Source organism: Alexandromys fortis, unplaced genomic scaffold, assembly GCF_014885135.2.
Source record: "Alexandromys fortis isolate MF-2015 unplaced genomic scaffold, M_Fortis_MF-2015_v1.1 scaffold_12, whole genome shotgun sequence".
Classification (NCBI taxonomy): Eukaryota; Metazoa; Chordata; class Mammalia; order Rodentia; family Cricetidae; genus Alexandromys; species Alexandromys fortis.
Genome location: NW_026067937.1, coordinates 3065868 through 3080899, shown reverse-complemented (window position 1 = coordinate 3080899; position 15032 = coordinate 3065868). Strand labels below are relative to the sequence as shown.

The 15032-nt window shown below is 42.2% G+C and overlaps 1 protein-coding gene across 5 annotated transcripts in view; it reads left to right on the top strand.

Moving 5' to 3' along the window:
• Dcdc1 (doublecortin domain containing 1) overlaps positions 1 to 15032 on the top strand; it is a 154422-nt gene that overhangs the window by 129883 nt on the left and 9507 nt on the right. For all 5 annotated transcript variants that reach the window (XM_050147094.1, XM_050147093.1, XM_050147095.1 and 2 more), the window contains 4 exons: positions 2254 to 2385; positions 3102 to 3203; positions 8992 to 9128; positions 10344 to 10520. In XM_050147094.1, the coding sequence (XP_050003051.1) occupies positions 2254 to 2385; positions 3102 to 3203; positions 8992 to 9128; positions 10344 to 10520 (548 nt within the window). The remainder of the gene's footprint in view (positions 1 to 2253; positions 2386 to 3101; positions 3204 to 8991; positions 9129 to 10343; positions 10521 to 15032) is intronic.

Below are 15032 nucleotides of genomic sequence, written 5' to 3'. Positions count from 1 at the left end.
TATATTGATGGGTATATCAGAGATGTGGTAAGCTTTTTTATAAGTTCAAGATGCTTTCTTGTGACATTTTTAGCTTTTGGATGGGTGCAAGCTAGTAATCTTGGTCTGTTAATAGCCTTTTAAATGTTTTTACCTACTGTCCACACAATGTTAGTTCAGACAATAACTGGGTAGGTGAGGAATGGCTGTTCTGGAGGGCTGGAATAAGCCCAAGATAAAATAATTATCCTCTGGACCTGCAGTTCTCCAATCCCTGCACAGTACTGACCATCTTTCTATTCAGGAGCTTTTGCTCACAACAGAATGTATCTGCTTGTGATTTTGTTTTTTTTTTTCCTTTTTGTTCTATTAAAATAAAACACTACAGTGTGAGAAGCATTTTTTTTTCTACCAAAGATGGCTGGCCTACCAAAATTCTATAAATTTCCCCCATCTTGTGAAAATGTAGTACATTCCTGTTTGCCCTCTGCTGGATATCAGACATTTCTGAGACTTGACCACACCCCCTTCCTTTCTTCACCAGCAGTGAATTAACCAGGTTCTGGGGTCGAGATCCCACCAATGGGGCAAGACCACCTGAGTCAGAATATGAACTAAGTGAACCTCCATCCCCAATGTACTCGCTCACTCAAATTCGGGTCATCTCGAACCCGGTTGCCAAAGTAAATAACATACAGACGAGACTGTGTTTCTCTGTGCAGTCCTGGGAATATTCTTTTCTAAGAGATGAGGCAATTCTAAAACCAAACTATGTTTTTCACAGAGACCAGGAAGTCCAAATCTAGGCACTGGCAGGTTTGATTCACTGGTAAGATCAAGAGCTGTATCTCCCACAGGGAAGAGGTGCTGGTTGTCACCTGGCAGAAAGTTGAGACAGGAGAGACAAAAGCTGTGTGGAGCTCCTTTAGAAAAGGCTCGGTCCCAGCCACAAGAAGAGGAGCTCTCCCAGTGTAATGGTATTTTTAAAAACCCCATCTCAGGGGAAATGGGCAGGGGAAATGGCCCAGTGGGTCAAATGCTTGCTGTGCAGGTGTGAAGACCTGGGTTCAGGTCCCCAGCACTCATGGTAGTATACAACATAACCCTAGGCTTGGGCGGCCTGGGCAGGTAAATTTGGGGCCTTATATGGCCAACCTCACTGAAAGAGCAATCACCAATATCCGTGAGAGAGCCTGTTTCAAAATTAAGATGGATAATGATAGAGGATGATATTCCCAAACCAGCCTCAAGCAGACACATGTACCTACACAGGCAATCATGCCTAAACATATGCACATGCCATATAAATGAATAAAGAAGTCAATGAAAGAATCCAACCCTCTAAGAATATCATGTTGACCGTTAATTTTCTCTACTTTAATTTATGAATGGACACATTCAAAACAAAAATGGGTAAATATGCACATATATGCATGTTTATATGCATATTTACTTGAATGAATATTTAATATTTTTTCATATAATTTATATTTGGTCCTTGTGAATATAAACATATATTAGACCAGTGCTTGGCTGGTATCTATCAAATAGTCATGACTTTTATTTATTGTAAATGTGTCTATTATGTTGTTTGATTTTTCCATGAGTTTTAAGAAACAATGATTTGAACAACTTGTACCTGGATGGTTTTCAAAGTACAGGGCTCTCCCTCTACGTAGTGTTAAAAGGGTAATCATCTCAAATGCAGTTCTTTCAAATTCCTTTTAAAAGTCTTCTTGAAGAACAGAGTAGAACAACTGCCCAGGACTGTCAGGAGGATTCCACTCCTCAGGACGACCAGAGGTCCTATTTAAGCATCCTTTCTTCTCCCATATTCTAAAGCCCATCCTGGGGCAAGGCAGCACCATTTGTGGTCTGCTCCTGTTTGGAGTTGAGTTTCGGCATTATGCCACCAATATCCACAGAAGAACTTTAAAGAAATAGCTGAAGTGTTTCAGCACGGTGCTTACAGGGCAGGAAGCAGGAAGAACACGTCTGCTAAAATCACTCAGCTGTGCTGCAACCCAGCAATGTCACTAAACTTCATGTGTTTCAGTTACTTTTTAAATAATTTTTCCATTTTAAAGTATCTGGAAGGATGTTCAATTCTTTGGTTGTCTGTGACATTTCTGACTAAATGTGTGTGTTGGCTCCAGTTTTCATAATAATTATGAAAATCATCAATGAAGAAGAAAATACTTTGAGCAAATGAATTCATAAAGGATATTCATTCATTATTAACTGACAAGAGTAAACATGTTGGTTCTTTCCCAGAAAACTCAAAAATGAAAATGGGAAACAGATTGGATTGTTTGGAGGGCATAGATAAATCTTTGCTTGCCCAGATCCTCAAAAGTCCCATTGCAATTTGGGTGTCTTGTGGTGAGCCATTTCTGCCTCTAAATGGTAAGGTTTTTCTGTTTTTGCTTCCTTTTAGACAGCATGTAAAAAGAGGGGGAAATAAACTTTATTTCATGAAAAAATGAATAAAGTGTGTCTAATGTCACCATAAGGATATTGTATTTATGCAGAGAGCCAATCAGTCAATTAATAGCTTGTGCAAAGACAGCTATATGCACATATTTACACAATTGCTTGTTTTTCTCTTACTGGAATGAATTATTCTGCATGGAGAAGTGTCTAATTTAGTTGATAAAGAGATGCTTGGTCTATAAGGTGGAGAATAATGGTATCCATTAGAAAATAACAAACGAGTTTAATTTACACTGAGGACGATGTGTCTGCACATTTTCATTTTTAGGAGTTGTACCTTTAGGCAGTAGGTGGATGTTTGAAAAAAATGAATGGTCCCAAGCCAGGCTTTCATCACCACCAAACAGTTAGTGGAAGCAGAAAATGAAATATGGCTATTGCATATGGTAAATCTATACAATAAAGTAGTTTTGATCGCCTTCCTGGCCTGCCTCTGTTCTATACAGAAATGCACTAAGCTTTCTCATCTTTCAAATGAAGCTTCTTTTAACAGCCCTTTCCTCTTTTAATTACATCTTTCTAATTCAATCTGTCTCTCGAAGCAGAAAGTTCTTTGTAAGTTATTGGTAGCTATGATAAGTTATTCTTGACAAAAGTATACTATGCAAAACATTATTTCTTTACCGTAGCTCCACAGAACTCAGAAAAATTAAAGAAACAAAACTGGCTAAAAAAGGACCAAATTTTGGCTGATTTAGACACCATGAGGCACAAGATGCGGCAGTTGAAAGGTCAGTGTGGATGAAGGTCATTGTGTTTAATTCCAAATGGAACAACGGTTACCAATAATTATTTTCTACTGCTTGATACCGAATAGTTAGCCAATGCATGCTCCAAAAACATTATGCTGTGTAAGTTAGAACAAGGTGTAAAATCTAATAGCATAGCCATTTGGTACTGGTTTTATATCTGTAAATTTTATATTAAAAGGAATACCCCATGACTTGCATTTGCACTGAGAAAAGTAAGGGTTGTCTGTCCTTGCGTTTGAAATGCTCCCTTAAGTGACACTATAGAAACTTTAGGATTAAATAAAACAAGACCTACATATTTAAGCAAAATCTCGCTGTTATTCCTTGGTATTTTATTACTGGAGATAAAGCTTACTTATGGGACATTTTTCATTTTAGCAATTAGAGCAGAGCAGTTGTGAAATCCTCAAGGCCATGTTCAGGGAGTCAAGGACTCTCTTAATACAGCACAAGATATGCTTTTCATAGTCAAAGCTAACAGTGGCCAGTGTGTGTGTCCTCGTCCATTGTTCTCCCCGCAGAATCTCAGGTTCCTGACTTTATACTGTTTCAAGCACCTGAGATGCAGGTGATTGTTCAGAGAGAATCAGTGTTCTGCGGACTGTAGTCTAGTAAGGAATGCATTTCAATCTTCATAATCACAGAATTTCAGCTCCTCATTATAAACATTGGCTTGTGTCTTCAGCCCTTGAGTCTTGCTTCAACAACAGTGCATATAGTTCTCAATGTAGAAGGCAGCTCTGGCTTTGGGATAGCCAATATCCATTCCTTACCTGAGGAAGGATTCCGGCTATGAGAAAACTTTTTGTGATTACTCCAAATGTCTGCTATCCAACTACTAGACATTGTGACCTGAGTATTTGGGGACAAGTCCAGACTCAAGCTGGTATGTCACCTAAGTGCCAACACCTCTCTAGTCTCCTCTACCAGAAGTTCTGCCACCATTCATCCAGGCATTCTCCACCAGGAAGCTGCAAGTCGTCCTTGTTATCACTCCCCTCTCTCTTTTCCCCAAGCGAGTCTTTAGAAAATCTTGTCCCCTGAGTTGCATTGAACACTAGTGAATTCCAACCCCCTTAAGTCTATGTGCTGGTTAGTTTCTGTCAACTTGACAAAAAATAGTCACCCAGGAAGAAGGAACCTAACTGAGGAACTGGCTCCATCAGCTGGGCCTATAGATGTCTGTGGGGCACTTCGTTGATTAGTGACTGGTGTCTGAGGGCCTGGCGCACTGGGGCTATGCCACCCCTGGCTAGGTGTTCCTGAATTTTATAATAAAGCAAGCTGAGCAGGCCACAGGGAGCGAGCCAGCAAGCAGCATTTCTTCATAATTAATGGCTTGAGTTCCTGCCTTGTTTTCTTTCTAGAAGACTATAACCTTCAAGCCAGATAAACTCCCCAGGTTGCTTCTGGTCAGTGTTTTATCATAGCTACAGAGAAGCTAACTGGAGGAGTTTCCTCTGCCTTTATCCAAATTCAAGCAGAGAGTCCATAACTGGGTTAGTAGAACGGTTTCTAACTAACTGATCTTCTGGCTTCAAGTCTTCACAGCATCCATCTGATGGTTACCAGCTTCCCTCATGTTGTTGTTTTCCAAAAACTGGGTCCTTTTCCCCTCTCACAGTTGGGAACTAAGAATAATACCGAGCACTGACTCATAATTGAAGAAGGCTTTCCTTCTTGGCCAAGACCCTGAGAAATGGGAGATAAACCTCAAATAAAGTCTTAAAGTTGGGAAATGATTGACTGAGTAAGATACATGGAGGGGGTGTGAGGAAGGAGAAGAGCCACTAGTGAGAAATAGTCCTGTCTTTCCTGGGAGAGAGCAGAGATTTTCCTGGACCTCAAGCATCATTTCCTTTCCCTCCTATGATTCCTTCAGGTTGTTACCATAGCAACTATCAACCGTACTGGCACAAGAAGGTTGTCTTTTAGCATGCAGATGGGATTATAATAAAGACAGAGATTGATGGGAGGGACCACTCTGGCAGCCATCAGTTTCAGTAAGATTTAAAAAAAAAAGAAAAAAAGATGTTGTAGCCTATGGCTATACATACCAACCTCCAAGAGAAGCAAGATTTCAGTGGCTCAGCAGTCAGACCACCAACTCAGTACTCAGGCACGATGAGCAAGGGTGAGACTCTAGAATTGAAATGACCGTGTGAAAACACAAAGATGTTAAGGCAGCCCAGCTACTGAGGCTCCCTAGCACCCTTAGAAACAAGTCTGGCCCGTCTTCATGTGGGCCTCCATGACCCCACTGTCTATAAGGTCTTCTGTTTCCTTGTTCACTCCACCCATGGGTTTTCTAGATTTATCATATGCTTTCAAAATTTGGGGCTCTTGAGAAAATTTAATTCCCTCTACCTCAAGTTTTCCCCCTCTGACCCTCTTGGATTCTCCCTCGTTGTTATTTTTACTTCTTTTCCAGGGGTCCCCCCACAATGCATTCTAATCCTGGGGTAAAGCAATTTGTCACATCTTGAACTCCACCCCTATGGCCCTCAAGATGTTATGGTAGTTCTTTGTTCCCGGGACTATCCTCCTCAGATGAGAAATGTTCCACTCTTTCAGTGTGTTCCTGACTAGTTTTAGAATGATTGAAAGGAAAAAAAAAATGAATGGAATTTCAATTCATTCACTGCAGGGAATCTTCCAAGCTTTACTGCCTTAAATTTGTAGAAAGCAACATTACTGAAAATAGCACCTGAAAAATCGCCTTTGCTGAATTCTGGTTTTACATTATGCCTCCAACTTTAACTCTAATTTGCAAAAAGACATTTAAATGCAATTTGGTCTCAGCCACAGCACCAACACCTAAACAGTTGATGCTTTGTTTGTTAGTGGATGTCCATTATGGAGTTATCCACAGATGTCCTTTCTTTTCAGAGTCAGTGCTAGTTCTTGTCTCCCCCTAAAAACCGGCATGTATTCTGCAGTTACACATAATTATATGGATTGCTCTCATGAAAAGCCTAGGCTAGCTACAAGGATTATCAGAATAAATGGTAATCAAGTCTTAGCTGAAGCACAATTCATAAAAACTTGGAGTGAGGAGGGAGGGAAGGAAGGAGAGAAGGGGGAGGGAGGAGAATAGTCTCTAAATCATGATCTCTAGGCCTCAGACTCCTGAATTCTGGGATTATAGACATCAACCATTGCTTAATTTTATACATCTTGAGGGTTGCCTAGAACAGGAGGTATGAATGTTTGTTGGTCATTGCAGCAAATACTGTGTACAAAAAACTATATTAAGCGAATTGGTTTTCATTTGTAAGTATGATCAGTACTATTAATAATAGTAATTATTTTGTAACAATTTTGTGATTGTGTAGCTTTTGTCAAATAGTTATTGCATGATTAACACATAATAGAAAATAAATATTGATACCTGCGTTTCTGAGAAGAAAATATATTTCCTAACTTGGCTTTTTAAATTAATTAATCTCAGTATTACAAATCAGAGCAAGTATCGCCTTTGCTGCATACGAACCAGGTGGATCTGATAGCCAAAATCCCTTCCCAGACACAGATATTGAAAAGGGTGGGGGTCCCAATAAGGGGTGGAGTGCAGAGAATTGATGAGCAAGGCCATGTGAAACAGCAACAAAGCACTCACACTCTCTAGCTTCTAAGAGAAAACCAAGAGCGGAACAAGAATCCTCTGCTTGTTTTCCCCAACTTCCAGTGGGACAAGACATCCGCTGTCAGTAGAGCTCCACCTCCTTCAGATGGAATGGTAGGAGCAGGAAAGAGGCATGTCCCCAACAGCCCGCTCGTCGCTATCCCCCAGTCTCATAGAAAATAAAGTAGAATATATAGAAACCATAACAAGGAAATGAAATAATTTCTACAGAACCTCTTTGCTTGGCTTCAGGTTGTGCTATCTTTACATATGTAAATTACAATAGATTACGAAAAACTTTCCACTGACTGAAGCCTTTTGTGCATTCTCATGAGCATTATGGTGCTGATGTATTTGTTTGCTTAGGACCTCTAGAAGCAAGGTGACAGAACTGAATGCCATGTAATCTAGTTCTCAGGTTCCGTTTTTCAGCGACTGCCCTTCAGCTGTGTAAATGAGAAGCAATTGCTGAACTCTGTGTATCTGAACAAAATTTGAATGTCCACGGTGCATTCTAAATATGATATTTGTTAGGGTATAATCCATTAAAATGTATGTTTCATAAATTAATATTATCTGCACTCTGTGAATAAAATTGGATGAAAAACTGACTATTTTTAAGGATTTGTGTTAAGATTGCTGTGGTCTGAAGCTCGTTACCTAGCGATGCCGTCCCTGTGACTTATGGACCGCTCCAATGATGCTTTTCCACATTCACAGGCAGCACGTGAAACACGATGAGGCATGTTGTGTGCTTGCTTCCCGGAGAAGCCATTGACGTCACTTATTTTTATTGCTAGATCGTCTCATCAGTTTTAGCTGTAAAGACACACGGTCTTTATCCTCCGCAAGTCCTGAATTATTTTTAGGGTTTTGTTTGTAGCCATCATCTGAGACTCTTCAAATTGACAGGGTCTTGGCAGCAAAGTTGAGACTTTCATTCGTTTTCCGAGCTCTCTAGTTTACTCACCGGATTGGCCTCCTTAGAAACTGTGGTGGAACATTGGGTCAGCAGCTCCTGCCAATGTCCCCTTTCTCAGTTTGTTTATTGAGTGATGGGAATCGAATCCCAAGTCTTGAATGTGGGAAGTAAGCATGACAGCATTGGACTGTGTCCTCAACCCTTTTTCATTTAGATTTTTATTTTATTTTTTTAATTTTGAGGCATGCTAAAATTGCTCTAGCTAGCCTGGCTTTTACTCAGACTGGCCTCAAACTCACCATCCTTCTGCCTCAGCCTTCACGGAAGCTTGGGTTTCTGTTATCTATATACCGTTCACACATTCGGCTTGTAGCTGTAACCATTTCCTTACCATTTTCCTTCTGTACTGAACTTAAAGCAAAAACTCACTGAAAGAAGTGCAAAATACACAACATAAACATGGCTTTTTTATTTTTTTTATTTCAGAAGTTTAGAAAGCAGTAGGGGACTCGGAGCCGTACGCACCTTCAACTCAGAGAGAGAAAGCAATATCATATAAGCATGACTGAAAATCCTGTATAAGGATTCAAAGTGGTCGTGAAGGAATGCAAACACCCTAGTCACCGCACTTAATAATTCATGCCTGCAGTTCTTCAGAAGACAGTATTCCAACAAATACTTTCTCTTCCTCCAGCTTTTCAGCAGCGGAAAGGACTCCGCAGAGGCATCAGAAGCAAATTGTGCTCAGGAGGTGTTATTAGATAGAAAAAAAACGGGGCTCCCATCTCTTCTGTTAATATTATTGCAGAAATACTTAATCCCCAGGCTGTGAGGCTAATTGTGGGGGAAGGCTTGTTATTAGTGAAAAGAACAAAACATATGCTCTGAGACTGGAAGGAATGATGGGAACTGAGTGAGGTCGTGAATTCTATTTGACTAAATTACTGCTGAGCCAGATCACAGATGCTGTGTGGGGGCCAGGTGGAAGTCAGCACGCTGTCTTCCTTTTCCATCTGTACAGCCACGGCCATTTAAAGCCTACACTTGAATATTGCTAAATAGTATCACCTTAGTCATCTCGGCTTCTATGATATTTTTAGTATTTTATAGCCTATTTATTGCCCCTGGGTGGAACAATTTATGCCTGGAAAGTCAGTCCAATTCCCCTAAAACTTGGAAACCTACCTTCAGAAGCAACATCTTTTGGTTCCTCTTTCCAGGGCGGCGAGTGGCAGCCCGTCAGCCAGCCACCATGGTGCCCACCCAAAGCCCTCTGCAGCCGGTAGTGATGGAGGGAGGCTGGACAGAGCAGACTCAAGAGGAGATGGAGCTCATGGAACGTATCCGAGAGACCGAGGTATGCTCCTTGGGGTCCCAGACATTAAGGACTCTGCCTCTGTTAGCAGCATTTATAAATATCATGTTGAATTTTTAAATCACTCTATTAATATGCTCTCAGCAGCTAGGCAGTTATGACCACCATAACCATATGCCAGGCAATGAGTTGGCATTTGGAGAGTAGCTATCCCGGAGACAGCCAGCTCACATGAACGTCTGTTTTATTTGAATGGAGACCAGAAATTATGACCTTAGCAAAGACGAGAGAAAGGCCCAGTGGATATGTACAAAGGTAATTACACTAAGTGTAGTCAAGTTGAACCTTATGGCTTCATCGCTCATCATTCCTGAGGGTTCTATGCAATATGTAAAAAGAGCAAGCAGCACAATGCCCATCACAATGGAGATATTTAGAAGTAAGAAGACGAAAAAGTGGTTTCGGCCAATTGGTTAATCAGTCAAGATTGCCAGACATAAAACATTTGAAAAGAGAAAGGTCAGCAGTTGAGGCAGGATCGGGGAGAGAGACTGCGGGAAGCTGCACGCTTCGTGAAATTCTCCATCCAACTCCTGGCCGCTATTTTAGCAAGGCTTATCCAACTCGTGACGTGTGTTCAGTGCAAATTTTAAGTGTAAGTCTAAACCAAGGTGCCTGGAGTGAAGAAGCTGACATTGCTAGAGACTTGACTCCTTGCCAAGCTCAGAAGGATCAGTCCGTAGCCAGGGAATGAACAAACAAGCACTGGGCTAGGATATGCTTGAGTAGGATGAGGGGCTGCCAGGCGAGGGCTTGGCAAAGCAGGAAGGTGGCAGCTGCATTTCAGAAACCAGTGAGCTAGGAGTTGCCACACACAGTCCCCTAAGCGTCGCTGAGCTAGAGAAAATGGAGCTGTGGTTCTGCATCAAAACCTCACTCATTAATCGCAGAGACGTCTCCTGTAGGAGAAACACCACACGCATGTCCAGAAACATATCACCCTTCATTTCTCAGCATTGCAAATCAGTTAAATGCTTCGTCTAAGTGAGTTTGTCTCTGTTATTACCCCAGTAGCTTCATGGAAGCAAGGGGAATTCACCCAAGTCTATGGCAGGAGAGGTCTGGGCATGCCACACTTACTAGAATAAGTATACATTGGTAGACATTGTGATTACATGGCATTGCTGGCTTCCACCAGATTCCCTTTGCACACCATTTGTTGTCCATATGCAATATTCTCTGGGCTTTCCTTAACAGGCGCAACTTTCTGAAGGCCAAGAACTACAGCCCAGGTGCTCCCTGACTGTGAGTCAACGTAAAGTATCCCAGGAGCACAGCCTGCACCGGGTTCCGCGTGTGAAACGAGTGTGGGCCTACCAGAGCGGAGGCAGACCTGATGATGGTGCTTATGCCTGGGCCAGCACTATTTCAGAGGTAGGTCTAATGTGGATGTCTAACAGGCCTGGAATCAGACCCTGACTTTGACTTCTCTAGGTTGGCAGATCAGGCAAGTTAATGAACTTTTCTCATTTGTTCAGTGGGAATAAAACTGCCCTCACAAGGCTGATCAGGTCATTGAACGAGCTCACCTGTGTACACACGTCTAACGCTATCTAACAGGTGTGTGTGTGTGTGTGTGTGTGTGTGTGTGTGTGTGGATTCGAATAGGACACATGGCCAATTGCACACACTCCAGACTAAGACTACCCTTTAAAATCACTTAAGAATGGAAGTGGTGGCGCAAGCTTCTAATCCCAGCACTTGAGAGGTAGAGGCAGGAGGCGAGGAGCTAAAGGTCGTCTTTAGCTACAATGGTGAACTTGAGGCCAGCCAGGGCTAAGTGGGACCCAGTTTATTTTACTTAAAAGGGTTTTTCTCATTCATCTTAAATCTATCTCACAAAAGAGTCGTTTCTACTCCCTGTTATGACTTATTCCCCAGAGATGTTCTTTATGGAAAAGCAGCCGCAGTTCTTACAGAAAGCCTGTCACAGTCTCACAACCCGCTATCCTGGCCCGACAGAATTCCTACTTCCCAGAGATAAACACTGGCTTGAGGAGGCAAACAGCTGCTCCTGAATTGTTTCCAATTTAAAGAATATATATCTAAAGTTTGGCATTTTGGTCTTAGTCTTTAAGTGGAAAAGAAGCAAGCGGCAAGTAGGTTTAAATAGTAGGCATTCCCTAAAGTCTTTCCTGCTGCAATGGTAATGCTAAGGCTGCTTTGCCTGCTTTCCTCTGGGAAGTGTTTGCATAGACTTTCCTGGGACGAGAGACAGAAATGACGATGGGGGTAGGGGTGGGGTGCAATAGAAAGATGCAATGGAAAGGTCTAGGAACTTCACGGAGTGGATGAAGGTTCTGGAATAGCAGAGGCATCTATCTCAGCTGAGCTGTCCGCCAGGGATGCTCCAGGCTCAAAGCCTTTCTTCACCTAAAGACCCCTGAGTGCAGCCACATCTCAGAAGCTGATGGCTAACTTGCTGCACTTGAAAAATGATGTGAAAATGTACAACAGTCACGATGAGCAACAAAGGGAAAATGGTTATTTTCAAAAAAGCGAAAGCCGACTTCCTAGAGAGACTCTGAAGAGTGGCTGAAATGGCGCTGTCTCACCGTTCTCTTGAGAAGCAGTCAGCCCAGTGCTGGGCTGAGGAGCTCTGCATCTGCTTCCATCCCTTACTGAGTGTAGTAAACTCTATGAGGACAATTAGGGTAGTCAGGGCCAGTTCAAGCTCCGAGGTGTGGATGGGGGTGGGACCGGAGGGAGGTGGGGGAAGATGGTAGAGGGAGGGGAGGGCGAACTGGAGTTGGTATATAAAATGAAAAAAAAATCTTTTTAATTAAAAAAATAAAAAAGAAAGAAACCAGAGTCAAATGTTGATGCTGCTTCCGAGAGAGCTCTTAGCCTTGGCAACTAAAGGCTACAAAGTAGTGAAAGACTAGGCAGTGATCAGCCAATAGACAGAGAGAGGAGCGTGGAGGAGAATAGGAAAGTCGCCTATTAGATGGTGTGGCGAAACTCACAAGGGATTTTCCAGAGATGACACATGGGTCTATCTAGTCAGGAGCTGGCTTTCTGATTCACGTGGCTCACACTCTCTGGAATGGAAGGCATTCCCTAACTACGGTTCCATGATCGTATAACTTTCATGAACTTTCTATATGGAGGCTACAGTGCTGGAAGCTGGGAAGTATCATTTTAATTTACGTCTGTGAGCAGACATTTATAAACTCTGAAAGCACCGTGTAATTGGCAGGTTAACATCAGTAGTAGAGAATGTGCGCCTCAGGATCTCGTTAAATTATGATGTCAGGATGACAAAGACTCATTACACTCAGAGGCAAGTTGTTTAATGTAGATTATTATATTCTAGAACAAAGCAATCCATTATGTCAAAACAAGTATATGTGCTTTAATGACATTCTTGGCAATATTGACTATATTTGACAGGTTTCTTTAATATAAATTATATACTGGTCTTTGTTACTGTCTTTAAATTAATTTTTAAGTAAGCATAAAAAGTATTGGGTTGATTTCTTCGGGGAGTTTTTTTTTCTATTTTTCTTTTGATGGTGGTGGTGGTGGTTTTTTGTTTGGTTGTTAGTTCAGTTGGTTAGGTTTTGTTTTTTTGAGACAGGGTTTCTCTGTGTAGCCCCGGCTATTTTGGAACTCCCTCTGTAGACCAAGCTGGCCTTGAACTCACAGATTCACCTATCTCTGCATCCAAGTGCTTGGATTAAAGGCCTTCAGCACCACCTGCTGGCCCTCAGGGAGTCTTCAGACATGCGTGTTGTACTTTGTTCTCAGTGTCCCCCTCCACTGCCCCCTCTCTCTCACCAGGTCATCTCTCTACTCCACTCCCCTGGTCCCCGTTCTTCCCAGTAGTCCTGATTTGTTTTCCTTGTACGTGTACTCTTTGCTCTCTCTATCTTCTGTATCCCTTAAATTCCACTACTTCCCTCTCCTGAGCCCCTTCTAGTTCCATGATCTACACACCTAGACACATACATATACGCATCCTAGTATATAACTTAAAAATTAGGTTCCATGTCTGAGGAAACATGCAATACTTGCCTTCCAGGATCTGGCATAAACTTGTTTAATATGATTTCCAGTTGTATCCTTTATTCTACAAATGTTGTAATTTCATTATTCTTTATGTTTGCATAATATCTCTTTGTGCACATGTGCTACATTTTCTTCATCCGTTCATTTGATGATGGGTGGACACCTAGCTTGGTTCCATTCGCTGGCTTTTCTGAATGTGGAGGCATAAGCACCTCTGTGGTATGCTGACTCAGTTTCCTTTGGCTGTATATCTGTCAGTGGAATAGCTGGGTCATTTTGTTCTAATTTCAGTTTTGTGAGGACCCTCCATATTGATCTTCATAGTGGTTTCACAAGTTTATGTTCCTACTGGTCATATATAAAGGCTCCTATCCACCCACCCCCATCTTCTCCAATGCTTGCTGTTATTTTTTTTTCTTGGTGGTAGTTATTCTTCTTTCCCTGTTGACTAAAGATATAAAATACATTATATGGTATTTGCTGGTCATTTATATTTCTTCTTTTGATAATGGTCTATTGAATTCATTAGCCCACTTTTTGATGGAAGAATCTAGTACCTCAGTACTGGGGTGGGTGCAGGCAGAGGGCCTGCCTTTGTACTTTCAGGGTCTCCTGACTACCAGTCAGCCTACAGGAGGGATGTTGGCTCTGTGGGTATATACCTCTGCAACATCAGAGGATGACAGAGAGTTGGCTCCAGAATTTGACCTACCTGCTGGCTCAGAGCTATTAAACCCCAGGGTGATTTTCGGATCAGATCTGTCTCGGGTCACTTTCGGTGGGCCTGTTTTTCTCTGTGTACTTCCCAGTCAGAGCCAGCCCCCTGCTACCTTCATCTTTCAGCTCACTGATGGCCTGTACTCTACCACTGCCTCGCTGAGCCTCCTTCCACACAGGTTCTGTGACAAGGCTCCCTATCCTGAGGATGTGCTCTACTCTCAGGTCCACAGGGTAGCCTGGTTTTAACCATACATCCTGTTTCAAAATAGCCCTAGGCCACTAACCTCTGAGTCACATGATGTGATCAAATTGGATTTTTCCCCGACGGTGGAACACATCCTGCAGCTAGACTAAAGCCCGTGAAGACTGTGTCTTGCTCTGGGTGTAGGACTGCCTGTTTCATCTGGGTTACCTTTTGGAGACAGCTTCTGTGTCCTCTTCTTGACTAAGGCTGTGCCATGGTGGCTGTGTTCAGCTTGCTCCTCTGAGTACGTACTATACTGAGTATACCATTGTACATACTATACTGTCTTCGCTCTTTCCAGGACCCTCTACTTCTTTTGTGCATTTCAGAATCAGCTTGCCTCTGTTCCTTTCTTTAGATAATGTCTTGTTTTTTGTTTTACTCTTCTTAATCTCTCTTTCACCAGCTCTCACGGAAGTAGCCTCTAATCTGTCTCCTTCTAGGCTGTCTCCTCAAGTTGATAAAGAGTATGAAAATATATCCAGGCTTTAACTGGGTACAGAGAAATAGGCACTCTCACGTTGATGGAGACTGAACGTTTTAGAGAAGACGCACTTGGTTTTACATCTCCTAAGTAAATGCACTTCTGAATGCATCTACATTAGCTTCTTTGTCACCGTGACAAAATAATGGGCAGAAAGACTTGGTTTAAGCACATGGTTAAGTCCATCAGGGCAGAGGGCCATCATGGAGACCATGGTGACAGGAGTATGTATGTGTTATTTCTCGCATTTCAGCAGATAAGGAAGCAGAGAACTTTCAAAGGCCCACCCCTAGAGCCCTATTTCAGCCAGCAAGGCCTTGCTTCTTTTTTTTTTTAATATAATTTTTTATTGAAAAAAAAAAAAAGATTTCCGCCTCCTCCCCGCCTCCCATTTCCCTCCCCGTCTCCCTTTCCCCCCCCCTCCCCC